The 27,771-nt window shown below is 47.8% G+C and overlaps 1 protein-coding gene across 5 annotated transcripts in view; it reads right to left on the minus strand.

Annotated features, from left to right (window-relative positions):
- acot7 (acyl-CoA thioesterase 7) overlaps positions 1-27,771 on the minus strand; it is an 83,043-nt gene that overhangs the window by 19,938 nt on the left and 35,334 nt on the right. For all 5 annotated transcript variants that reach the window (XM_035382809.1, XM_035382808.1, XM_035382807.1 and 2 more), the window contains one exon: positions 9,068-9,184. In XM_035382809.1, coding sequence (XP_035238700.1) covers positions 9,068-9,184 — 117 coding nt within the window. The remainder of the gene's footprint in view (positions 1-9,067; positions 9,185-27,771) is intronic.

Consider the following 27,771-nt stretch of genomic DNA (forward strand, 5'->3'; position numbering starts at 1 on the left):
GAAAAACCCTTATAATGTGCTGCTGTCTATTATTCTTGCAGAGCGCTCAAAGGATTAAACTTTAATCGCAAAACATGTGCAATAATTTGAGTTCTCACACTTCAACACTTTTTTTTCGTAGCAATGGCTTCAGATCTCTGCCGTATAAATTAGTAATGATTCTAGCATCAGTGTTAGCAGAGAGAGAGTCAGAGTGAAACACAGTTATCGTCTGGGCAGGTCGTATCCCTGTGATTTATGCCGAAACCAACCAATCTTAAAAAAAAATATATTTTTAAACTCTAAGTAAATCCTACAAACTGCTCAAGAAATCTGTTTACGTAAAGATTCAACTGTCATTCCACTTCAACCCGGGGATGAAAGCATGGCGGCTCTTCACTGCGTTCAGGTGCTGTATTGTTCACATGGTGAAAGGGGGGAGAGGGTGCAGTGGACAGCACCTCCATGCCGGAGATCAGAGGCGGGGTCTGTGCAGCTGCGAGCGAGCCGGCCGGGCAGAAAGCACTCCTGCCCTCCCGCCTGCCCGGCCTGCGGCTGCTTCAAAGGGCTCCGGGCCTCTGCACACTTTGATCTCTGATCTGACTTGGGTTTGTCTGCCATTTTTGGCCTTTCATTTTTCCAGTGGCGTGCGGCCGGACGAGAGGGGGAGCGGCAGCCCGGCTTCGCTTCGCGTCGGCTTCGCATCACGGACGCACGCCGGTGCCTGTTAGCGTATCTGACGCGCGCACGCCGGTGCCTGTTAGCGTATCTGACGCGCGCACGCTGGAGCCTGTTAGCGTATCTGACGCGCGCGCACGCTGGAGCCTGTTAGCGTATCTGACGCGCGCGCACGCCGGTGCCTGTTAGCGTATCTGACGCGCGCGCACGCCGGTGCCTGTTAGCGTATCTGACGCGCGCGCACGCCGGTGCCTGTTAGCGTATCTGACGCGCGCGCACGCCGGTGCCTGTTAGCGTATCTGACGCGCGCGCACGCCGGTGCCTGTTAGCGTATCTGACGCGCGCGGCGGTGCCTGTTAGCGTATCTGACGCGCGCGCACGCCGGTGCCTGTTAGCGTATCTGACGCACGCGCACGCTGGTGCCTGTTAGCGTATCTGACGCACGCGCACGCTGGTGCCTGTTAGCGTATCTGACGCACGCGCACGCCGGTGCCTGTTAGCGTATCTGACGCGTGCGCACAGCGGAGCCTGTTAGCGTATCTGACGCACGCGCACTTCGTCATTGTGGCTTAGCGTTTTAGCTGTGGATTGTTTTACACATTTTACAAGTGCGTGCAGGGTTTTGGTTTCAAAGAACTCGAGACGGGTGTTCGGTATTTTTCACACGTTGGAATCATGGCACAGAAAGGCAGCATTGTGGTCCAACTGCATCACTCAATTCCATGTTGTAGCATTAGCACAACTAAGCTCACTTTGTCCGTTTTTGATATTATTCACAATGTATTTTTTTTTTTTTTTAATTGCATCAGACACATATTTCTGAAGCATTCTCTACTTTCTCGTGATCCATATTGATAACATTAAACGGCACAGGAGGCATCACGCTTGCGCTTTGGGTTGTATAGAGACCAGGCACTGGAAGCACTGTTCAAGGCGCATGGAATCTCTGTTCTTTTGGTTTTAAGGCCCAAAATATCTTCTGAGGAAGGCAGTGCAATTAGTTTAGTGCGTGCTCTCTGCAAACGGACGCAGCGAACGGCCCTGGTCCCCCGGAGATCTACTTCCCTCTCTCCGTTTGATGTCAGGTCTGGTTTCCACGGCAACGGAGGCATGAGTTGGACAGTCTTTAAGAAAGAAATATAAAATGCTGGAATATTTCTACCTGTCCGTCATTTGGCACTCTAGGGCCAGAGAAAAGAGAGAACTATTTACTGGCTAGCTCCGTTTCCAAGTTCTCTCGTTACTGCAGCCAAGAAGAGAGTGCTCATCAGGGCATCGCTAGGAAGCCAAGGCATCTCTGCCGATGCAGAGGTAGGCCTTAGAATAACGTAATAAAAAAAGTGTTTACTCCGTACGATAAGATTGTCGGATCATTTCCCTGTCTTTAGGCACATTTTTCAAAACAGAATATTGTTTGCATGGCCACACACTGCTGTTTCATAGTGAAGGTTCTTTTTCTCAGTACTCCCTGTATTGAATTGCATTCATACCCCTTTTTCTGGACCACTGCAGCTCCATCAGAGCAGTGATTGCTTTGGTCTTTTCAATGCATGATACCGTGTCTGCTCTCGGTCAGATGGGGACTGTTGATATCCCATCATGCCTTGCGTGTGGTGGTGCAGTGGCACTGTCAGTCATTTCGCTCTAAAAATAAAGCCTGTTTCCAAGACACAGTAGTGTCACAAACATGTTGCTATGTAACCTGAACAGTTTTTCATTGGGGAATTAATTTATAAAAACTAAAAAAAAAAAAAAAAAAGCAGCTACATCATTGCACACAGTCTCTTTTTCTCTTTCTCTCACCACCATCTCTCCTCTCTGCCTGCCACTTCTTCATTTATCTTCCTTCTCTTGTGTTCCTCACCCCCTTTCTCCACCCTCCTTTCTGTTATCGCCCCTCCCTCTCCTCTCTGGGGGGTTGGGGAGGGGTCAGTAACGGCCGTAACCTTGCTGACGTGTGTTGCCGGGGCTCTGTGTTGCTGTGCGTTTGGGGGTGTCCCGCTCCCCCGTCGACAGGGTCAGCGCCGCCGAAGACCGCCACGCTTCGCTGGAGCTGGCGCCCAGATGGCTCCTAATCACAAGTCATTGCCACTCACACCTTGCGCCAGCCTGACCGCGTTCACCGCCCCACACGTTGGCTGAGTCGGTCGTTCAGAGCCCACCCGCGGTTACCCAAACCAGAGCACCTATTCAACTTCATCTTAAAAAAAATATATGCTATACCAGTTTTACTGGTAGCACTGCAAGGCGTCGTATCTGGAACACAATGCACTTCTCTGTGTGAGGATCTTGCATTACACATGCAGTAGACTGAAATATCAGATTTCAGGTTTCATAACTCAAATATTCATTCATTCAATGATTTTCAAAGCTAGAATGTATAAGAAGTACACCTAAATAGCACCTTGGGCAGTTCCATTTATTTAATGAATAGCAATAATTGAATGTTTCTGGAAGATGTCAAAAGATATTTGAACATGATCCAAAAGAAAAGAGATGGCTTTGATACCCCAAGAAAAAAAAAACTTAGCCAGTGGAACTCATAAAGACTGATTCAGGAAGGCTTGGCAATTCTATGAAAAACCACCCTTAGGGTCATTACACCAATACATTTTTATTGAAGCAAATATTGTCTATTCAAGCAAAATTCAGTCTGGGGGAAAAAGAGACAGTAGGGAAGAGATCGGAAGGCATCATTGCTGTGTGTAAAATGAAATGAAATATTGGTGCTGTCAATGCAATGTAAAGGCCTTTATATACCCTGAACAACGGCAAGCACAAATATCATGAGACCCTGTAGTGCATCTCACTAAAAATTAATTTGTAAAATAAAAAAAGAAATGCAGCCATGCATTCATTGCATATCTCTTCCCTGACTTACTTACACAAATAACATAATTTGTGAGAAACACAATCAATTCAAGACACCTTCAAATTGTGTCTATTGATTTTTTCGTTCTTATATCCGGATGGTGGAAAGATTGAGAGAGCATAAAATTGAGAATTTTGACCTTTAAGGACGCTCTGCGTCACTTTGAGAAACTAGCTCTGAATCGAATGTTTCCGAGAATGCACTACTGTACCACAGGAATGTGTGAACTATGACTCAGACGTCCCACCAAGACCTTCGGTTTGACACGTGAAACGGGTATAATGGGGGGGAGAAACATCACCTTTAGTGAATCTTCAGTGCTGTGAATGTAAAAAGGATCAATCAAATGCTAAGTAAGGCCTATTAGTCTCACTCAAAACCTATGCTGTAATTTATTTGTGAACTATAAAGTGATACATAAATAAATGAAGTGCAGTGTATGTATTATCACAATAAGGCCATAGTACACCAGTAATACAGCTTCGTTTGAAGCTGTGTTCACAAAAACACACCTGGCCATGTGCAAAAACGTGCTCGGTTGTCAAGATTGGAAGACGATAAAGATGGGAAGAAGCTAAATACTCAGGGCATGCCTGCTGTGCAGACTCTATGCAGAGTCCTGAAAGGTAGGATGGTTTTCCAGAGAAAAAGCCTAGAGAAAGTGTCTGCCAGAACACATCAAGGCCTCGGGTGCACTTCTGCACGCACAACTACATGTACTTTCCATGAATTTCCATTTGAAAATCTTGAAAAGTCTTTCCAGAAAGTGCCTAATTGATGCATCACATTTACATGCATTTAGGCAATTAGCAGGTGCCCTCATGCAGACATTCCTGCTGTAGAAAGGTATATTCTAAATGTTTCAAGGTCCTCTGGCCCAGCACAAAAACAACATCTGACTAACAGACACTGGCTTTCAAGACGAGCTGACTGTGCATTTAATAAGGAAATTCCTGCGTTCGTGCGTAAAGGAAACTTGTCTTGTTTCTTTTCTCCTCTTTTGAAGGTCAGTATTCTGTCATTTTCCACTGCTAAGAATCTCCCCCCTTTAGGAGGGGCATGTAAGTGCAGTAATCATCAGTATTCGACGAGCTTGCCTTGGCAAAGATCTAGTTCCCCGACGTCCGTTGGAATAAAGCACAGTATTTGTCAGAGTCATCTCTCCGACCTGGTGGTTGCTTTTTTTTACACCACATTTGGAATCGAACCTTCAGCCTCCAGGTTCAAGCCCAGTATCCTACACAATGAAGTTCCACTAATTTTATATAGGTTGTATGACAGCCAATTATTGCCGCTTACTTTTAAGACAACACCCCTGGGTACCCTAAAAAAAACATTGCTTCAGCCTGGGGGGGGGACCATCTACTCAATAAGGAGTGCAGTCCATCCTCACAGCGAGTCAAAACCTGGTTTGACAAGTGTTCGACTCCGGGCCCTTTGAAACCCAAATCAAAGTCCCATTATTGCAGTGCTGGACCACCCTGGGCAGTAACCCGTCCTGTGGAAATGAAGTGAAGGATTTCAGAGAAAAGGCAGCAGCTTTCATCATTCTCACTGCCAATGCCACCCCTGAGAGTGTGAGGAGAGCCTGCCTCAAATATTCCAGCTGTACGTCACCCCCGCCGCTCACACACTGCTCTTCCTAAAACCTCTCTGAACAAAAATGTATAGAGAAGGCATACATCCTGAAAATCTGAGAAGGTTTGTAATTATTTTGAGAAAACTCGAGCGTGTGAGAAATGCACAATAACAGTCGCCTTTTCCTGAGACAAAAATGTCTTTCGAAAAAAATCTGGTAAATGCAGCCGAGCGACTCGCTGGCGTCACGGCCCTCCTCGCCTCGCTGCCCCGGCTCTGCCCGTTACGGCTCGCGTCAGGTTTAGAACATCGGTGCTCGCCCACGGGGCAGCCACTGGAACGGCTCCGCCGCACCTCCAATCAGACATATTACCCAGCGCCCAGCGTGTGACGGACAGGTCTCTCCGTTCCCCATCGCCGGGGGAACGGGCTGTCCCCCTCTCCCCGCCTGGCGGCTTTTCCCAGTCACGATCCCCGCCTGCCCGCCTGCCCCCCCCCCCCCCCCCCGTCCCACAGCGGCCAGGACAGGAGAGTCACAGGCTATCTTGTGACACAGACTGAATACCTCGCCTCTCCAAAACCGCCTCTTGGCTCCCTTCCCCACCTGCCAGCGCAGCTATCTTATGAAATTCAGATTATTTATGGTATTTTTATGGTTTTATGTTTTTATGTTTAATGGATTTTTGAAGGTATTCTCTTGAAATGAGAATTCAGCGCAATGACCTGTGAGAGAGCTGTCTGCCAAGAAGCATGCATGCCATCTGACTGACAATATGTCAGATACATCTGCCTGTATACTTTTCTGATTTATTATACAGGTATTTCAGCTGGACAGATAATACCATGAATCTTCTAGTCGCCAACAAATTTGTTTGCCTAGTGAATTCGTTGCATGTCTCTCATAGGGTGAACTGTCCTGGTTCAAGGTGACCAAGAGAACCTCTTTCAGGATGAGACTGATTTAATGTCCGTTTCCCATTTGTTCGCTAATGTAGGCTGTCAGTTTTTGAAGGATTAACTGTGTCCATCGTACATGAAGCCTCATACGTACAAATCCTGTCCTTGTCCTGCGGATGTAACTATGCTGTCAGTGTTTCACGTAAATGCCATAGGGCCCTTCACCTCATGCAACCCATGTTTCCTGGTCTCCCCAGGACGTCTCTGTACGGCGATACCGGTTTCGTCTGGTTGTCTCTCAGGGCAACCCTGTAAGAGAGTGTTAACCTGCAATCTGCTAGCTCTAAACAGTCAGCTTCAGGCAGAGATCCCCCCTGTTGCACCGCTAGAGGTCTGCTGTAATGAGGACAGGAGACGCCAACGTCTGAGAATGTTGCTGTCTCATGTCCTTGAGTCTTTGAGCACAATGGCATGTTGGGCTTTGACTCGACTGGTGCAGGAGCCAGGAAGACCCTGAAATAATAACATAGTAATGCAACAAGCAGTTATACGCACTGACGTCACTCACTTTCCTGGATTAATCTACGTCTAAGTGAACTGTCGGTGGACCCACCTTACTGTAAACAGGCTGGCAGCGAACTGCAGTGCCTTAATAAGCCATATATCTGAAAGAGTGCGTTTCACCATACTTCATACCTCAAAGAGCAAACGGGAGTACTGCCATTGAACGACATCATTGCTAGGTAGCCTCGATCCTCTATCATTGTAAATACTTTAATATTTCATCTTGTTGTTTTCCTAATTGGCATTTGCTCTGTGGAATATTCTCTTTAGCGTACGGTAAATATGTTGAGCACTTATCTGTGAGGAATGCACAGGCTGAAAGGGCTTTGTCGTTTCTTTCCCCCAGAATCAATATTTTGTTTGTTTTTCAGCCAGCGTACTGTCCTGGAGGATTGATGGCCGATGATGCGCAGGTTTTGTCAAGCAGGGAATTAGCGGTTTTCAGCAGAGTCGTCCCGACGTGAGCAGTAGGGAGAATAGAGAATTAATGGACTAAAGCCATAAATAATTCATTTCCTCTATCTGGTTTCATAAGAAACAATAGCCAACTTTCCAAAATAATAAGAGGTAAATGAGGTGAAAAGGGCATGTTTTATAAATGTGTGCAGCTGAAGAAAAATGCATAGCACAGGCTTTGTGTAATAATTCCCTTAATCTTCTGTGCTATACTGCGTCCTTCACTGGTGAATCGGGAAGTAATTTGTCTACAACGGCTGAACTAGAACTGTGTCTTTTTCCCCACCAAGAATTTTTTCTCTTTAATGAAGGATTTCCAGCTTACTATCATCTCTGGAACAGTGGAGCCCATTGATCATGCTGTATTGTTATTAACAAAAAGCTTGTAGAGTTTCTAAATATATAATATATTCGCAGGTTATTATTATGATGTTGTAGGACTTTGGAATGCAATGTATGCCGCAGTGTTGAACAGACAGAGAAATAGAGAATAAAATAAGAGAAATGCAATAAAGTAACATTGTTCCGGAGGACACGGCAGCCTACATAACAGCCTTACTGCTCCCCAAGTCCTTATTAGTCATCTGCCCATGCTTATTATAAAGAAGTCATTGAAAAACTTGACTACTGTTTTACCAGAGCAGTACTGTAAGAGTAAAAGCAAGTCATCATTAGCATGGAAAATGTCCCAAGGTTATTATTTCATTCCCCCCCCCCCCCCAATTCTGCACTGCGCTAACGAGCATTATTTCCTCGTAAAAAGGGAACGCACAATGGAGTCAAGCCATAAACGATACATAAAGGAATGCTAATTTCCGTGGTCCCTGTAGGCGTTTGTTTCATACTTCTTTTAGCGTTTTTTTGTTGTTTATTTTCTATTTAACTAGCCTGGATACTTCCTGGTGAAATGACTACAGGAAGGGAATTGGTTGGGGGGGGGAGGAGCTGTGAGATGTTCTGGAAAAGTTGTATGAACAGCTGGAAGGAATTTTAGCTGGAGAGTGATACGCCTGCTCATGGATCTCAGTGTCAATCGCACTGAATGAGGAGAGAGAAAAACACCGGATTGTGTGGCTGGATAAGGAGGCTCTGGTTGGCAGGGAGAAATGGGCCTGGCTTCTGACTGACAGTGAAACACAAGGAGAGCGCGTGATTGGTGGGGAAGTCCCGACTCAGAGGTCAGTCTGCAGTCCCGCGAGGTGTCCCAGCGGGGACCCGCCGTCCCCCCCCGAACCTTTGCGGTGACAGACGCGGCTTTTAATTAGCGCTGGGGCCTGGGGCCTCTTCCTCCCCCGCCAGCTCAGAGGTGGCCTCGGATATGCCTGCTCCGCCTCTCCTCCTCCTCCTCGCCACGCATGACAACAGGCCCGGAGACGGAGAGGGCCAGGCTCTGACCCAAAAGCCACGGGAACCGGATAGCCACTGGTCCGCTTCACTGAGCGCAGCACACCTTGGGTAATTAGTCTTTGAGGGAAGGCAGCGCCGTCTGACAGCCTGAGGCCTGATCCCGCGGCTCCCCAGACGAGCCGGGGAGCCCCGAAGCATTTCATCATCAGGGCTTTTACGAGAGCAGGGGACCTTGGAAACCGGTTTCGCAGAGGTGAAGCGTGCCTTCCTCTAAACGATAAACAATTATTCATTTGTTGTGCTCCTAAAATTAACACTGATGTTCTTCTCGTCTGTAAGCCACTCTAGATAAGTTAATCTGCCGAGTAATTGTAATGTAGTGTTAATGTCGTAAAGAGTAGCTTGTTCTGTGACGGTGGAATTGGGACACATGAGTCTGCAAAGCGGTGCCTGCCTGCACAGCACAGAAACAGATACGACTGCTTTCCTGTAACTCAGCAAGCGATTGGTCTGCCTTGGCATGTCCACACCGCACCCCTACACTGCCACTGACCGCTGGATTGGCCTGAACGAAGCCCCAGTTTGAACTGCCGGACATGGTTTTTTGTTTTCCTCACAGTTTTTCGCGTAGTGTTCACGGAGAGGCCTGCCGCTGCAGGTCGTAGAGTACACCGCGGGGTTTCGTCTCGTCCGTACCTATCTTGATCTTGCGGTGGAAGTTGATGGCGTCCACCGAGGCCGTGACGATGTTGGTCTTGCAGTGGCGGGCGGCCACGATTCCGGCGACCTCGTCCATCAGCTTCATCGTCACACCTGGAGCAACGCAAACGCACAGGTTACACTCCGACAACGGTCTGACGGATAAACAGGCCAGGCTGGCAGCCCAGCTAAAATTCATTCTCCACAGACAGGTACCCCAGGAAATACTAAAAAATGTTACAAAACGAGATGGAAGAGCTTCTCAAGGCCCTCGAGGTTATACATTCGGACTACCCCTCCCATGGTTCCGAATCAGAGCGTGAAACGTGAGCCAAGCTGGTTCATTATCGTCCACCATTATCATTCTGCGGTGGGCCCATCCATGGGCTGTGCTGAAAAGCTGCACCAATACCAGCGCTTCTCTCCTCTTCCCTGACACCCGCCCCCAACCCCCCCACTGCCGAAAGCACCCATTCTGCTCTCTCACACACATCACTGCCACCACCTCCCTCTTTCTTTCCTCTCATCCTCTCATCCACCCTTACTCCTCAACCTTCTTGCCTTCCTCTCAGTCCCACTCTTCCTCTGCCTCTGCTTCAGTGTGTGTACAAACGTCAGGCAAATGAACGGAGGAGCAGGGAAGTTAAATCTTTCCCAGATGTCAGGCGGAAAAACAAAAGTTGTGTAAGTGGAAAAAACCTTTTTAATTGAATAAGGCACTGTGGCTGCACTGACATGACTAAGGACAGATAAAGGATAAAGGTCCTGCCGATTTACTGCTGACTGAAATGGTTTACTCCGGTGTCTTTATGGTCTGAATTAACGGTGTAGTCGATCACATCTACAGTGCTGAATAATTCAGTACAACTGGGCCTCTTGAATGTGTTTTCTTTTACTCTTCGTCCTAATAGAATATATTAAACTTTTCATCATGTCTACAATGGTCAGAACCAGAATAGAATACATTCTGAGATGGAATGAAATGTATCGTATCAGTTCTGCATCTGCAGGGGAAGAAGAGAAAAGGTTCAGCCTGTTTTAAATGGGAGTAATTCTGCTCGTAGAGACGAAAAACAACCAAATGACTCAATTAGAATGCCTCTGTCCTGAGGCTTGTGTTTCATCTAGAGAGGACCTGCATAGCAGAACGAGTCTTTATGAGCCTCCGTTTGATGAAAACTGTTGCTGTGTGTGTGTGTGTGTGTGTGTGTGTGTGTGTGTATATGGTTGAAAACACTGGTTAAAAACAATGCCTCACAGTAAAATGTTAGGGTGCTATAAATAATTTATGCTTGATTAATTAGCCCATTAGAATGGCTAGATTGTTCATCCTGCAGGCATCACTAGTTTAAGCTTTCGATATGAGCAAAACACACACATACATGGCAACAATGTTTGTGGGATAAACCACAAGGTCATATATTCATTTATAAAATGATATTTTTTGTGGAGATTCTGTCCCTTGTCCACTACAGAGTACACTCGAGTAAGCTGCTCATTTGTAAATTACCATAAACGATTCAACCATCCAATCAGTCACCAAAATTAGCCTCAGAGACTACACCTGAGGAAGGCAATGAGCCATCCAACAGACACATTTTAGATAACTTAAACCCCCCAGGTAAAGCTTATGTGCACTTGCTACTCTTGTGGTTTGCTATGATATGGCAAGGTACGTGCAATCCAAACTTAGCATGAAAATAAATGATCTCTGACTTCCAAATGGTTCTAGTAGTAAAAACCCTGAGTGCAGGTAGGTCCTTACAGCCTCGACATCACAAGTTCCTACCAGGGCTATGTCATTAGATGACCGAGTTTTACAGTGGAGGGACTGAATTAGCTGTATTACTCCATGGGTTAGGTGGGTTTAACTAGGCCAGAGCTTCTCTGGTCTCCACTGGATTGGCTCCCAACAACATGCTAGGTGCCTACAGGGGAACAGTAGTTGTAAGGGAGAGGTGCATCTCGTCTCATATAGACACTAGCTTCCCTATGATGCTGTGTGACCCACAGTAGGGAAAACAATAGCTGTGCTTCTTGCACGGGCAAAGGGGGTGGCACCGTGATGACTCAAAACGGCCGATTCCAAATTGGGTAGGGAAAAGGGGGGAAAACGGCTGAGAAGCACCATGTTATTAGTGTATTTTAATACACGTGTGTTCATACAACTCCTCCAAAGTTGCGCAATTAGTCACAACTACAGTCACAGCAGCTGTTTTGTCCTATAATTATCTTTTTTTCAATTGTGATCCGCTGGCTTCAGAGGCTGGGGAAAAAAACAATGAGACCCGGAGTACGACAGAATTAATTGGATAAACAGTTGAACGACGCTGACAGCGCCTCCATTTTCTCCCGAGCGTCCGACGCGCGTGTCGACCCTCTAATTCGAGACACGAAACGCTTCTGCTAATATTCAGTTTCCCCCCCACTTGTTCTCCGAGAAAATTAGACCCGGGCCGCGATGCGATTTCTAAATAATTGCTTAATTAATAATGGCCTAATGAATCATTTGAAAAGAGGAAGGCTGGAGAGCTCCCCGCTGATCGCGGGACTGCAGGGCGGGCGGAAGGACGAGCGCACTGCTCCGTCCTCACCGGCCCAACCTGTTAAACCACGGAGTACATTTAGGGACACACGCGATGGCCTAAAGGGCAAATGGATGAAAAGGCTAGGAAAGGGGAGGGGAAGGGACAGGGGGCGGGGTGGATGTGAGTGGATAATGAGGATAATGCTGGTTTATTTAAGTTTTACAATGTGGATCGTGACCAACGGCCAAGAGAGCGGTCACATAAAAGGGAGGGCAGTGGTTTTGTGCGTGGGGGGGCAGTCTGTGCTGTGTGAGGGTACCCTAAAAGGCCAATCTGGGCTCCTCTGTCTCGCCAAGCACCTCCACTTGCAGTATAATACCACTCGTACAACATCTGTGCAAGGAAAACAGAGGGAAAGCACAAGGTGGCACACCTGAGTCAAACAGAATAGTGCTGGGGGCAGGGGGGGTGGTTCTGCGTCAAAGGCGGACCCCACAGCACTCCTCCTCAGGCTAATACCCACACTGTCAGCGTGTTTAAGAATCCCCTGGATATGAAAAGTGCATCTGCTCCAGAGCAGGAGTCACCAATGATGTAGCGTTTGTTGTGCGTTTGCAGTGTTTGTACTGGGCATAGGGGGCCAGCAGCAGTGATGCTTTGAGTCTAGGCCCCTCCCTGAGGTCACGGACCACCGGGTTCCTCCTGAAATGTTGTTCCTGCCGTTAATGTAATTGTCATTTAGCATAAGAGAGCATCGGTTTCGGTATCAGAGGTGCAGTAGCGACGCCCGCTATCTGCCGACTGCCCACCCTCCTCTCGTCTATCTCTGTCTCCCTGCTGCACCAAGGCATCATTAATCAGCAAAGAAATGATGATCATATTAGACTCATCATAGACGTATGGGTCACTGTGATTTCACACTGTCCTTTTTTGGTTTAATCAGAATTCATCATCTTGCAGACCGTGTTTTCTCTCCATTAATCACGGTGAGGGAGGCAGTCCCCCTGGTGTTCCGTGCTGCGCAGAACCCAAACTTGCGAGGGGAGGGGGGAGGGAGGTTGGGGGGGGGGGTGCAGGAGGGGCATGAGCAGCCCGCTTCGTACCGAAAGGAGGCGAGCTGCCAGTCACTGTCTGCGCTAAGCAGATTTTTTGTCATGCTCTAGCACTTAAACGTCTGAACATTTCAATTTATCAGGATTAAGTGCCTCATTAAGGGGATTCGCTATTTGGCTGCTTTGCCATTTCGATGTTTCGACCAGACAGCGGTCAGCGAAAATGACTTGGTGGTGCCCAACCGCCATCAGGAGAGAGCGCAGCCTCGATGTCTCGCTCTCTCCTGTTGATTTGAAACCGTGCAACAGCCAAAATACACCCGAGACCATGGGCCTAGCCAGTGTAGCCCACAGACCTGATATCTGACATGAGCGATTAGTTTAATATATAGGAGAAAAGGGGGCTACTCTCTTTTTGCATTTCTGTGTCTATGCCCTGAGGCCATTGGACCACACAGGACCGTGAGAAAGAGGAACAGAAAGAAGCCTTGTGACTGATTGAGTAGCCACGTGAGACGGGACCATTACCTTCTGAGCAGCTCAGGGACGGCGAGCGAGAGAAGAGGGAACAACGGTACGCACCGCAGGGTTTTATCTTCCACTGCGTACGATTTCCATGTTCCAGAGCTCCGACACATTCAACTCATTCACATCCCAAGAGGCACTGCTCCGCAAACCCCTCTCTCACACAGGACAGTAATCATCGCGCGGATCCCCACGGGAGTCTGTGCTGCCCGGGGGGGGGGGGGGGGGGGGCACCGGAAATCTGCGTTCGTTGACAGTTAATGACTTTCTCTACCGCTGCACTGGAGAATCTCAAGTGAATAGGCTGGAGAAGAAGAAGAAAAAAAACACCCCCCGTTGGGCATTACATCCTTGTGTTCTCTCCTGCTTCTCTGCAGTGCAGTGGCTGCTGGATTAACGGTCACGGAAAAGCAGACGCCGGTCGTAAAGTTCATTACAGTGAGTGACGACCGCATGACTAACCGCCTTTTCACGGCGAGGGTTTGAGCGATGGAGCGTTCCTTTTCCCGTCATAGCCGTGCCGCTAACATCAAACGTAAAGAACGAGGAGCTGCAACACCGGGGGAACGATCCAGATTCGTCTTCTTCAAACGCCCTTTTCTCTCTGTCTCTCTCTCCCTCTCTCTCTCTCACCCACACATATTTCTTGGAAAAGGTTAACTTTTTAGAGGACGGAGAACGCGTAACTTTTTAGGCACTATAAATCATGCAGTGCTGTTAGCACTTGTGGGTACTGTGTGCTATGGGGTGAGCAACTTCAATATAGGAGAAGTGCTACAGGTATGAGGCCGGTCCCTCATTGCACGATGCAGACTTGTGTTGATACTTTCGCCATGACATTCAAGCAAAACCAAGTGGCTAAGTATTCGCTGTCGGAGATGCGTACATGAAAAAAATCAAAGTTGTGAACCTTTGTGACCTAGGGCTAATTTTCCAAGGACGGACAAAGATGGCCTGCTATGCAGCCAGAAGAACCAGCATCACTGTGGGTTTGGCAGAGCCAGGGAGCCAGTCGTAGTGACTGTTCGTTTGATTAGGAGAATACAGACAGCTGAGAGCACCACTTTTGTTCCCACACATGGGAGTGTAGATGTCGAGGGGACAGGAAGGAATGCTTTCCAGCTCCAGAGCCATCTCCTCCATCTGTCTCTCTTTGTGACTCCCACTAGAGGTGGGTGAGTGGCGGTGGGTGGTGGGGGGTGGAGGGGAACGTCACGTATTTGAACGGTCGTACCCAAAGTTTTCTTTACATGAATTAAAAACAAAAAAATCATTACGTCTATTTAGCAATTCTGTCTGCCCCTGAAGGTTAGCCCATCTGCTGGCTGCGTTTCCGAAAAGGAGACGTGGGGGTGGATGCTGCTCCCTCCCCCTCCCCCCCATCGATGCTGTTATCGGCAGCTTGTCTGGGCTGAACGGCTTTTGTCCTCTTTTGGCGATGGCTGCCAAGAGCCGGTGTTTGTAGAGCGAGCGAGAGAGAGAGAGAGATCTATGAATGTTCGTGAAAAACAGGCCCGCCCCCCCCCCCCCCCCCGCCACAGTCACAGGCCACTGTGAGGTGGGCAGAAGATAAGCTCCCTGGGAGAAGGTGCTGTTGAGCCAGCAGGCTTTCTGGTTTAAAAAATGGCTCATTTTTCAGTTGGCCTGATCACTGGACTGGGTGGGTCACCCCAGTGACCTGTCTCCATCTGCTCTACCCCCCCTCCCCCCAAGCTGGATGTGTCCGGCCCAGTCTCAGAGGAGCAAAGCTGCAGCCAGGTCCTGGACAGTAGCAGCGTTTTCTATTGCAAGAGCTGCATGTTGCACTGAGAGATCTCTGGAGTCCTGCATCGCCATTAGATGGTATTAGTGCAGCTAAAAGAGCACCACTCCTCCCTGTGGTGGGTGGTGACTCCCGAATGGCCCTGATCCAGCTCCTGTGGAATTTTACTAACCCCTATTTGGCACAATTAGCATGGCATCAATAGCAATGCCATCGCCCTTCCTGGCAGCACAATGACATAGCAGGCTTTTGGCTAATTAAAATTTTTAGCTACGCCACTGGAGAAGTCCAGTAATTCACCACCTCCACTCCAGTGTGCAGGCTCTAATTCCTCTCACTGTTATTTATTTCACAAATATTACTGTCTAGAGAGAGTTACAAGGCCGCTGTGCCACAGAGCCGTAAAAATGTTCGGAAGCAACCTGTCTCGGGGGGTAGAGAGGGGTAGCTGTTTATTTGGAAAAAGCCTCGGCTTGCGTAGGCGTGATGTTTGTTTACGAGCCTGCGGACGTGGCGGGACACGGAAGATGAGGTGCGGTGAAACAGTGTGCCTTTCTGCTGATGTCACCCTGGGGTCTCGCACTGTTCTGGAGAAACGGCGCCCAGGTGGGTCTTTTTTTTTTTGTTTGTTTGTTTTTTTTTCTTTCCTCGACACGTTCAAGAAACAACGTCATCACCTGACACCGGCTCCTAGAGTCGTTGGTGCTTTGGCCCGTCCCTGTGGTGAAATCCTGCTTGGTGAAGTCGCGGCTGCCCGTGAATGTGGCTATGCTAACGCTGTGCTAACGGGCTAATTCTGAGGCTAAGGGCTACTGGGGAGTACATTGGATGCTTTGATGCCTTAAGACAGAATTACTTGTATTTGCATCATCAATATTTCTTCACCCAGTTCAGCAGACACTGTTACACAGACAGCTCACAAAGCTACCATACAGTAGGACACAAAGGTGGAAAAAGTAGCAAACTTTTCAGCTGCATGCCTGGCTCCTCAAAGGCTACAACCGGTGGAATAATGCTGCTATGCACGCCGTCTCTGAGGCGCATGCAAATGACCGAACGCCCCCAGTGGCACCGCACCGCGTCACCGTGTGCCGTCGGGGTTTTGCGGCTGAATCGATCGCCCGCGTGCCGATGCAGGTACGGCTGAGCAGAGCGCCTGGTGCCCAAAGGCGATGCGGTCTCCGTGGGAGAGGCCTGGTCACATCGTGCCCGTCCCCCAGGGACGTCTGCCGAGAGCCGGGCTGCCAGGCCCGGCCGGGCTGGTAATAGGTGCGAAAGGCAGAGATTGAATGACCACGAGCGGGAGGATCCCCCCTCCAGTCCAAACCCTCCGAAATCTCACCTTCGCGCAAAAACAATCTCAGCGTGTCCTGATGGAGAAAGCGTGTTTGGACTTGCATATGTATTACTTTAATGGCTGAATCTGTGCGGGGGACTAGAATACGGCTGCGGGATGGGGGTGGGTGAGGGTGGGGGGGGTGGGTGAGGGTGGGGGGGTGGGGGAGTTGGGGGTTGGAAGGAAGCTGGGGGGGTAAACCTCACACAGCTCGGAGGATTTTTTAGACACTCCATATTTATTGCTTCGGTGGCAAGTGAAAATTGATGGGATCTCACTTCTTAATGGAAATCCACTGGGCCCACCCCCCCACCCCCCTCACCCCCCCACCCCCCCACCCCCAATGGATGCCCCACAGCCACAGTCATATCTCAGCATGGAAAGAATAGATCAACCCCCCCCAAAGGACAGAGGGACATGTCTCAACACAAGCACATGGAGAGAGAGTGAGAGAGAGAGGAAGAGGGGAGGGATGGAGAGAAAGCAGTAGAGAGAGGGGAGTCATGGAGACAGAGGAGTGAGAGAGGGGGAGAGATGGTGAGATGAGGCAATATTTGAAACTCATTTTTATTTCATATTTCATATTTTGCTGCTCTGTTCAGTTTCAGAGCCCGTTAGGCTCCAGATCTGTGGACGCCCTGTTGTGCACACACGCACCCGCCCGAAATATCCCTGCCCGTTTTAAACTGGCGGAACTGGCGCAGTGGCAGCCGGAGCCAGCCTGTGGGCATGCCGTCGGGCTGACATTTAGAAAGGTGAGCCCCTGTGATGGGGAGGGGTCGGGGAGGTTAACCGGGTCGGGTCTGGCACGCCAGCCAGTAATAAAGGGAAAGGGTCAGAGCAGGTCTGAGATTTACATATCGCTGACTCCGCATCAAAATCCCATTCTCCCGGATTCCATTAAGAGCGCAGATTAACAGCCGTGTCCCTGAGGGCCAGGTGCTCTCCCCCACCCCACCCCCCACCCCCCACTCCCCACCATAGTAGTACTTTCCATTCAGTGAGGAGATTGTCATCCCCCCGCCCCCACTCCCCCCCCCTCCCCGAGTGGCTTGGAAAACATCAGCTTGGCAGAGAGAGCTGTGTTGGAATATGGGCGGGTTTTAATAAACTGCAGTAAAAAAAAAGATTTAGATTTCAGACAAACGTGATTGAAATCATTTGACTTATAAATGATTTCTGAGAAAGGTGAGGAGGTGGGGGGTGATCTGCCATAGGCCAGCTAGGAGGGGGGTACCAGCACGGGCTACAGTGAGCAGTTATCCACACGGGACGGGGGAAGCGTAGCGCCGCCGGGGTGGCCGCTCTCGTTCTGGAGTGCAAAGATGGCCTTTTTGAGCCGGGACGGATGAGCCGGTAGCGCCGGCCCGGATCCTCTCCCTCAGCCAGGATCAGCATTCCAGGAATCTGGAATTCTCCTCCAGGGAAATGCAGCTATTAGGCCTCCTAATTAACCCAGGACCCGAGTGCTCCTCTCTGTCCTCCACACAGCTTAGTCAGCACCATGATGCGCTGGTTTCTCACAGCGAGCACTCAATCTAACGCAAGTACACTCTCTCCATTACAACCCTCCTCAATCCACAGTGCAAGTACACCCTCTCCATAACAACCCCCCTCAATCCACAGCGCAAGTACACTCTCTCCATTACAACCCCCCTCAATCGGGAGAAAACGTACACCCTCTCCTTTACAACCCTCCCTCAATCCACAGCGTAAGTACACCCTCTCCATTTACAACCCCCCTCAATCCACAGCGCAAGTACACCCTCTCCATTTACAACCCCCCTCGATCCACAGCACAAGCACACCCTCTCCATTACAACCCTCCCTCAATCCAGAGCGCAAGTACACCCTCTCCATTACAACCCCCCTCAATCCACAGCGCAAGTACACCCTCTCCATTTACAACCCCCCTCAATCCACAGCACAAGTACACCCTCTCCATTACAATCCACCCCAATCCAGAGCACAAGTACACCCTCTCTTCATTACAATCCCCCTCAATCCAGAGCACAAGTACACCCTCTCCATTACAATCCCCCCTCAATCCAGAGCACAAGTACACCCTCTCTTCATTACAATCCCCCTCAATCCAGAGCACAAGTACACCCTCTCCATTACAATCCCCCTCAATCCAGAGCACAAGTACACCCTCTCCATTACAATCCCCCCTCAATCCAGAGCACAAGTACACCCTCTCTTCATTACAATCCCCCTCAATCCAGAGCACAAGTACACCCTCTCCATTACAATCCCCCCTCAATCCAGAGCACAAGTACACCCTCTCTTCATTACAATCCCCCCTCAGAGCGCAGACCAGTCCACTCTTTACTGACGTAGAGAATCGGGGCGAAATGAAGCAGTCTCCAAACAGCACCATGGGGCTGTTCTCAGTGTAATGCCTGCAGCGTAAGTGCTGGGTGGGACAGAGGCTGAGATACTGTCACTGTAACCAGCGGTCCACTGGGTCCAGCCCTATGTGGGGCACCGCTGCCGAGTGCTTAACCCAAATACTTTCAGTAAAAAAAATACTCCTCTGCATAAATGGATAATATGTCAAAGTTATGTAAGATGTACATATCTGGATGAGTTGTTCTGGTAAACAATCAAGCTCAGAAGACAGAACTGAATTACTAGGCATCGCTGTGCATCTAGGCATTGCTCAAAAATCATAATCGCAGTTCATACAGAGAATGTTTGGCATTTGCCATCGTAAGCTGTGTGGATACACCCTCTACTTTGCTTTGGAACTTGGATAATTCTGTTCTGTGTTTGTCTTTCAATGTCTTATGAGAATGTGAAAAAGGTGTGGCATTTTTTTAAAGGCATTGTATCTTTAAGACGCATCACACAGTGATGCCATTATATTTATGTTTATGACATATGATTATTTTGCATTGTCTCAAGTATTGAGTAACCGCGTAATTGTATTAGCTGGAAATTATGGTTTCTGCCCAGGATGAATATCACTATTTCACAAATTCAAATTCTGACCTAGTCTATCAAGGATGCAAATAATTATTTTTTTCCCCTAAAACATCTTGACATTATGAATACGGAAAAATCACATGTTCATGCTAAAACTAATTCAAAATTCGAAAATGAGCTTTTGAAGCAAAGAAAAACTACAGGTATATATTAATAACATTAAAATTCTATTGAATTTTGGAAATTATATTTGATTTGTTAAACCACTAGATGTCTATTCCACACAATGAGTGTGCATGACTCTTTAGTATAATTAAAGTATTAACTAATAAATGTGAAACATTGGCCAATGTGCACTGGCTTCATAGCTTTACAAAATAATTATATTTTTGTATATTTGTAAGTTGCCAAAACCCGCACAGAATTTCTGAATTCTAACCCTGGCACAGGGGACATAACACAAAATAAAAGGAACTTTGGAGAACCAATCAAAATGCATTATTGCAAAGGTTGCTGGGAAGTCCCATAAGGAATTGTTTTGCAAACCTGGCTCGGCATGGGATAAAAAGCGACTGCGGACATCTGCTTCAGGGATGAGCACACGCCTTTCTGTGTTCTCCCTAACTGACACTGGAGTGCTGTGATGGGTGCCTTAACAAGAGCATGGTTGGGCATTCCAAAATAGGGAGAGAAAAGGAAAGGGAAATATCATATATCACCATATATATATTAATGCATTGTGCAAAATGTGTAAGGACCCCTTGCACCCTGAGAGAGCTGTCCTGGGTTGGTGCAGCACCTCTAATTGGACACGTGTATTGGTGTACTCTTTCCTGCAGGACTGTCACTGCACAGCTCCAGACTGTACTTATCAGGAATCAATTCAGATGCCCGTTGTCAAGGAGACATACCAGTCACCTCTGATTAACTGGTCCCCGGTGGGAAAAAATGAACAAACCTATTCCTGAAACTGTAAAAAACAATACAAAAAAAAAAACCTCTCTCTAAAAACATAGTGCTGTTTGCGGCAGGATGTGAAATCTCACTCCTGAGTTGATGTCTGATTAGTGCCTGAGTACGCTTGATGGCTCACACAGCTGAAAAAGGGTAAGGTGAATTTGGTTAGAAATCAGTCATTACTTTCAGGTGGAAAAGGAGAAAAAAAACGGATAGAAGAACTTATCAGCATCATCACTGATCACGTTTCACGGTTTGTTGTGTCAGCCAAAATGATTGATGGGACATTCTGGTCAGGACCATTGGTGAGCTGGATCTGTCTCCCTCACCAGCTCTCTAGCACAGCTCTCTATCTATGCCACCTCTCAAGGAACAAGGCTCAAGTGGTAAATGAGGGGGACATTAACACCAGTGCATATCTATGTTAGCCTAGTGTCCAGGCCTTTTCTAGAATAATACCACCCAGCACAAAACAGAAGGTGCATTAGCCCCACCAATAGTACATCACAATCTGAATTTATCTCTGCAACATTCAGTTGAACTTCCTTCCATTAAACTTCTCTAATCTAATCACTGGTTCTGGCATAGTGCCTGCATGTCCAGTGCAACTGAAAAGTGTTTTTATTAGTGACATTATTCTTGTTTAATTTGCTTAGAAGACATTGTTTTACAGCAAGATAGCTTTTTAGATACCATTGGTCCATTTGTCCAGAGCGTGTGTATGACAAAAGCGACGGTTGGCTCGTCTGCTGTGTACACTCGGTGTATAGGCCTAGCTGTTCCTTGAGGAAGAGGACAAGCAAGGCCAAGATGGCCCTGGGCCGGGCCTGCACGGCCAAAGAGTAGCACGGGGCCCCAGAGCAGCACGGGGCCCCAGAGTAGCACGGGGCCCCAGAGCAGCACGGGGCCCCAGAGTAGCACGGGGCCCCAGAGCAGCACGGGGCCCCAGAGCAGCACGGGGCCCCAGAGCAGCACGGGGCCCCAGAGCTCATTCAACGACCGAGAAAAGAGCAAGAACCAGCCTGCCATGGGCAAGCTTCTCGCTGATTAGATTCCTTATGACCATTACCCCCAAGTTTTCCCTCACAATGCTCTCAGCCAAGTGGCAGCATTAAGACAACAAAGGAGACTTCTCAGCTAGCCCTGTCTCCAGCCTTTTTCAAGTTTGTACTCCAGGCCCGATAATTACTACCCACAAAGCAGCTCCATATTTAGACTAGTAAATAAAATTTTCTCTCTCTCTCTCTCTCTCTCTCTCTCACTAATTCTCCAATCTATCCTGCTTTCTCTCCCTTCTCCTTTTTTCTTTTTCTACTGTCTTTCTCCTTTTTCTGTCTTTTGCTGTACCCAGACAGTGTTTTTAATTAAAACTGTTTGATTATGAGTTCAACTGCCTGGTAATGAGACGTTACTATAGAAACCATGAGATTTTTAGTCAGACTTCTGGCAAATGAGGTGAGGTCTTTGAATCCATGTTAATTTAATGTTAATTAATATGTTACTTCCAGCTGCATGGCGTTAACACTGGGCATACCGTATATGCTAAAATAAAAGGTAACTCATTAGTGCGGAAAAAAGACCTACACATAGCGTGCATGTATTGCCATGGTTACCACTTATTTCATCATCAGCACCAGGCTAAGAGAAAAAGCAGAGGTATAAATTTAGGCAGGCCTTTAAAGTCTGAGAAATATTTAATTGCTGATCTATTTATTCAGATATCAAGGCAGACACTTAACTTTAAAGTGCTTTGACATCATGAGATTAAAAGCATTATATAAATTATCATTCATCATTCAAATAATATGACTTTTTGTTGCATGAAGCGATAAATGTGTCTGAACTAGAGACCAAATTGACACCTCGACCAACCTAAGCCTAGGAATGTAAGCAGACTCTATTTGATTGAAAATTCAGATGTTAAAGTTTGACCTGTTAACTGCCTTGTGAGAACTAATTTGATATGCATTACATTTTACCACACAGGTGTGTTTATACAAACATGAATCTGTCTCGTATACATATGCAACAGTATAGCACAACAGTGAGGGAACTGGACTGGAGCGGCTGTAGGTCTGATTCCCAGGTGGGCCATTGCTGCTGTGCCCTGGAACTGCTTCAGTACATATCCAGTGGCATTAATGGATGGTATGTAGAAAAGTAATGCCCTGGGTGTAATGTAGAGGTGGATGCTGCAGAGACGAGGTTTGTTTATTGGCCACAGTGCTGTTTGTGCGAACGGGGACTGGGTCAGTCACAGTGATGGATGCACCCAGGCTCCTGAGTGTAATCATCTCTACAGGGCCCCACAGCGTTTACAAACCCATCTGTCTGTGTGAGAGACGCTCCTCCTCGGGCCCTACCCTGTACCCCACGCTCTGAAGGCTGTTCCCCACAATCTGCACACTCCAGGCCATGTCCCGTACCCCACATGCCATACCCCACAACTCATGCCACATGCCACATCCTGTACCCTTGTACCCTACAACTACCCCCCTAAACTCTGCAGCCTGTATCCTGAACTCTGTACCTTGCAGGTCATGTCCCCGTACTCCACAACTCCACAAATACCGCCACCCGCCCCCCCCCAAACTCTGCAGCCTGTACCCTACAGTAGCCTGCATCCTGAGTCCTTGTTGCTGCTCCCTTCTTTTATTCCATGTTGCTGAATGCACTGTGACTCACGGGGGAGCTCGCCATGCGTTATATAAGGCATCTCAAAACCATGGCGGAATGCAGTGGCTTTGTCCTCCCCCACCCGCACCCCCACCCCCACGTCGGAGCCGCTGCAGATAACGGCACTAATTTGCTCTTTCTGCGTTCCTGTCAGATTTCAGTTGAAATGCGCCGTGGCAGTGATGTAACGCCCCGGGAGCGCTTCTGCGCTTGGAGTCCTTCCCAACGACGCGCTTTCGAAAAACAGCTCGCGTCCAACCGCCCCATTACCGATATTACTGCGTCCTTCTTCAACATTAGGCCTAGGTTGCCGGTAAATGGCGCGCTCTCGCTGACCCCTTGGATACGGCGGTAAAAAGGAATCCGCACAAATGCGAAGCGCAGCGCGCCGCTTCGGCTAGAGGCAGGTACGGAACACGGTGTGTTAGTCAGAGGGCCGATCGCACTCAGTGCTGAACGCGCTGGATATCACTGGAGACACAAGCACTCGTCACAGACCCCAGAGAGGTAAAACAGGCCCATACGTCCATGTTCCTCTAATAAGAGCTGACCTGAGTGATTCCTGTACTGGTCTTTAGACTGATGCTCGCAGGTTAACGTTCACGCAGCATGTTCCACCCGTACAGTGGAGGGCAAGAGACGATTTCTCAACCCACAGCAGACGGATGTTAGCTGCTATTTATAGAACCGTGTCCAACACATCGCAAATTATCTCAGTTTGCTGAATAGCACCACCCCCTCCACCCCCCCATCCCCACTACGCACTCATGCACGTTTGCCATCAACATTTTTTTATTTGTCTATTTGTTTTAATTAGACCTATATACCCTTTCAGAGCCCCTAGCAATCAAGTTCTGTTTCCATGGAAACAAGCAGAAAGCCTCTAAACAACAGAGAGAGAGAGAGAGAAAGAGAGTGTGAGTGAGAGAGAGAGAGAGAGAGAGAGAGAGAGACAGCGAGCGAGATGTGGCACAGTGTGGTGTAAATAAAAATGCATGCTCAGAGGGCATGACAGGAACAGCCGACTCTGTCTGACTTGTGCTTCGCGGTACATAAACAATGATGGTCAGGGAGCAACACAGACCAAAGGTCTCTGGTGTCAGGTCTCCAAATTCCCCATCAGAGAACAGCAGTAGTTTTTCATCCGGACAATCCATGGCTTGCTGGCTTGCTCCTGGCTGGAGTTTTCTGTGATGGCACATCGCCATAGGGGGGTGGGGGAGGTCATTACCCCCTCAGAACCCCCCCAGCTTTGGACTCTCTGTGGTGAGCGCAGTCTCTCCCACTCTTCTCTCAGACTGACAAACACTCACAGGGGAGTCTTCATTAAGCATGGCTCAAATCAATCGGTTCAATTGCACGGAGACATTAAGTCATCCTAATTAATACTCAGCAAATGGAGTCCGGGAAAGGAAAGCTATTTCACTGCAGGAATGGGGGGGAGGGGGGAGGGGGGGAGGGGGGGGGGGGGCTGATGAACGATCAGGACACAGAGGGCTTTTACCGAAAAGCTTTTACCGCTTTTATCGAAAAGCTCCTCATCGTCCCAGGCCGGTAGGTTTGGCCTTAGATAGTGCAGAGAAGACACAACCTTCATCATCGGATTTATTGCCGTGGAGATTCATCCCTAAAACCAAAAAGGTTTTGCGTGCTCTGGTGGGTGAGCAGGTGAGAAACTGAGCAAATAGCTACCTTCAGATGTCCTAAAGCAGGCAAAGAGCCAACCCTAAAATCTACCCTCGTTCCCAGCACCCCCACATAGGGAGGCCGATCTCTCACAGAAACACTGGTGTGGCTAAACCTGTGTGTGCTTTCAACCCCATTGGCCACTGAACTGCTGCTCGGAGCCAATGGCATTCTCAAGCACCAACTGGCACAGCCAGTTAGCTTCAGGGAGCGTAATTGCTACCAGAGATGCAATGGAAAAAAAAAAAAAGAAAGAGGAGAAGAAGAAGAGATTCGATGATGGATCAAGAACTTCAAGATGAGGAATCGATACGCGAACAGGAAATCAAAGCCTGCTCATTAGCGGAATCTATATTTAGCACCAGGAGGCCAGCAGGACCTGAGCAACAGAGGGGCTTGGAACCATATCTGGGAAGCAACGGCAAATTTAACAGCAAACAGTAAATTCGTTCTTCGTCTGCAGACAGCGAGCACTGACTTGATTTATGTAACATTTAAAGCCAGAAAAACGTTTTTTGGGGCTTATTTGTACTGGGGAAAAGAACAATTGCAGTCCCTCCAGCCTATGTATTGTGTGGCAAGAAATTGATTTATTGTGCAATTTACTTTGAGACAGAATTAGGATAAGGTTTTCATTGATTTCTTTTTGAAGTGTGATCTCTGAATGGGTTACTTGAAAGGGAAGCTTCAATGCTTCGTGCAGCTTTGTTGTGGCGTTGTTCGCCAGTATGAATGATTCATTGAACATGGGGGAGGGGCGGAGGGTGCCCATCCAGGCGCACCATCTGTGGAGTGGCCATTAAGGAAATCAGACATCCGTCAGTCTGTATTTGGGGTCAACCTTCAACCACTGCATCATCAATAGCATGCAGAAAGCAGAATAGGTTCCTTACCACTCATAATTCATTTGTCATGTAACATGTGTAATCTGTATGTTGTCCCATGAGACGGACTTTAGCATGACCAAAGAGGCAGGTGGGCTAAGGTCATATGACACGTATGTTTAATAACAATAATTACATCGCAATGCTTCCTTTGACCTTAAAGGAACATTAAAAGGACGCGTGCGTTGGCTGGGGTGGGGTTTAATGAAAAGCTAAGTATGACTTCTGTGCGTCTGGGTTTTTGGCGCAGTGGACGTCAGCGTGGAATGTCTCGCAAGGGGAAGGGGAGGTGCTCGCGGGGGCGCACGGTGGTGTTCAAGTGCCTTTCCTGCCTAAAAAGAGACCCCCCTCAGATCACTAATCTCTGCTGGAGTGCAGCCGGTCTAGCCCTTTGCCCCACTCCACACTCTCTCTGCTCTCTGCGAGAGCTCCATTAAAGCTCCGTGTCCACTTACACCTGCACACACCCTCCACACACACACACACACTCGCTCTCCGTGGCTCTGTACCCATCATTAACTCTGAGTTGAGTTGTAATAACCATCGCGCGCTGCCCACATCGTCTCTACATTCAATAAAAATAAAGCATCGCCGAGCTTTAAATAAAAACACACCGATAATTGTTACATTTAAGGGCCTTTGCGATGGCCTCCAACATTATGTCAGACTTAATTGTTATTTATAATATAATAAGGACTTTTTCAATTGCACTTAATTCCTCATTAAGAACACAAACAGGACACTGATCCAAAAGGTTATGAATGGCACCGTGCCATACCCACTCCAGTGCCTAGGTGTCCAATAGATTGCCTGTGGTAGACTGCCAAGGCATTCAATGAGGAAAACGCATCCTCGATCAATGAGGCGTCTTACAAACCCTTGGGCCTCACTCCCTTCGCTAGTCCGACTTTATCGATTGAAAACGGAGAGCGCATTTAATGCAGCCCGTGAGTGGCTCACTGCAATTCATTAAAAGCGTTCCCTATGCGGGCTGGGGCAGGTGACGCCCAGCACGGTCTGAAGCAAAAAAAATCGCACCTGTCAGTCAAACACACCAGTCAGTCAAGCACGTCTGCGCTTCCTTCCTACCGCGTTCCAGGCGGTCCCACCTCACATGTGCTTTGGTTTTTCCGCCTGTCTGTCGCCCTTTTAGTTGAACAGGCATTTTAAAAAGGTCTTCTCTAAAAGCGTGCTGTGATATCACTGTGGATGGTAGGCTTCACGAGTGGCATTCAGTATTCATGTAAGTGGAATTTAATCACATTCAGATCAGTTTCATGGGCTATAAACCTGGAGTCTCCCACATAACCTTCACTGTGAATTGTATCGATGCTGAGTAATAACAAGATTAATATCTGTCTGGGAAAGATCCTTTTTAAACTTTACATCTACCAGCTGTCGACATTTGAATCCCAAGGAACACACTCAAAGCAAACTGCACAGGGCTACAGAAAGACTGGCTAATGGAGAACCTGGAAAGAAAGTAAGATGCACGTATCTGAACCCCCTTGGTCTGGGGCTGTTTTTCATGGTTTGGGCTAGGTGCCTTAGTTCCAGTGAAGGCTAATCTTAATGCTACAGCATGCAATCGTTCTAGACTATTCTGTGCTTCCCCAACAGTTTGGGGAAGGCCCTTTCCTGTTTCAGTATGACATCGCCCCGGGGCACAAAGCCAGATCCATATAGAAATAGTTCTGTCAAGAACGGTGCGGAACGATCCAGCATCTAGTATAAAGCCTTCCCAGAAGAGTGGAGCTTGTTATAGCAGCATAGGGTGGACCAACTCCATATTAATGGCCATAATTTTAAATGAGATGTTGGATGTCAAGTGTCCACATAATTTTGGCCATGTTGTGTATATATGTAGATATCATGGTATAGCACTTGTTCAGGTTCGGATCAAATCTTGATAAGCTATGACATGCCTTAATCACACTAATCCTAGTGTAGAATTTTTGGTTACTTTGAATTAATTCCAACTGTGACTTATGTGGTCCTGTTGGCAGATGTAAGGAATCTCTTGCTATTGTCCTCCTAACAAAACAAATTCATATTTGAATTTATGTTCATTCAAATCTTAATTAAAATCTTCCAGGGCCTTATTTTACTAAGACTGCAATAATTAAATGTGTTATGCTTTTCTTTATGAGTCACCTGTTTAGCCAGTCATCTGCTTTCTTAGGGATCCATTATTTCTATTCTTATGAGCACTTCCTGCTTTTGGGGAAACAGGTTTCAGAAAGGTCAAGCAAAATGAAATCAGTCGTCTAGTCTATGATTTAACAAAAACTGGTAACAATTTTGATGTCTATGAAATGTGAAATTACAAGGTTCCAAAGTAAGAAAAGTTACTTTCTGAAGTAAAGT

The sequence above is a fragment of the Anguilla anguilla genome, chromosome 11 (genome assembly GCF_013347855.1).
Source record: "Anguilla anguilla isolate fAngAng1 chromosome 11, fAngAng1.pri, whole genome shotgun sequence".
NCBI lineage: Eukaryota > Metazoa > Chordata > Actinopteri > Anguilliformes > Anguillidae > Anguilla > Anguilla anguilla.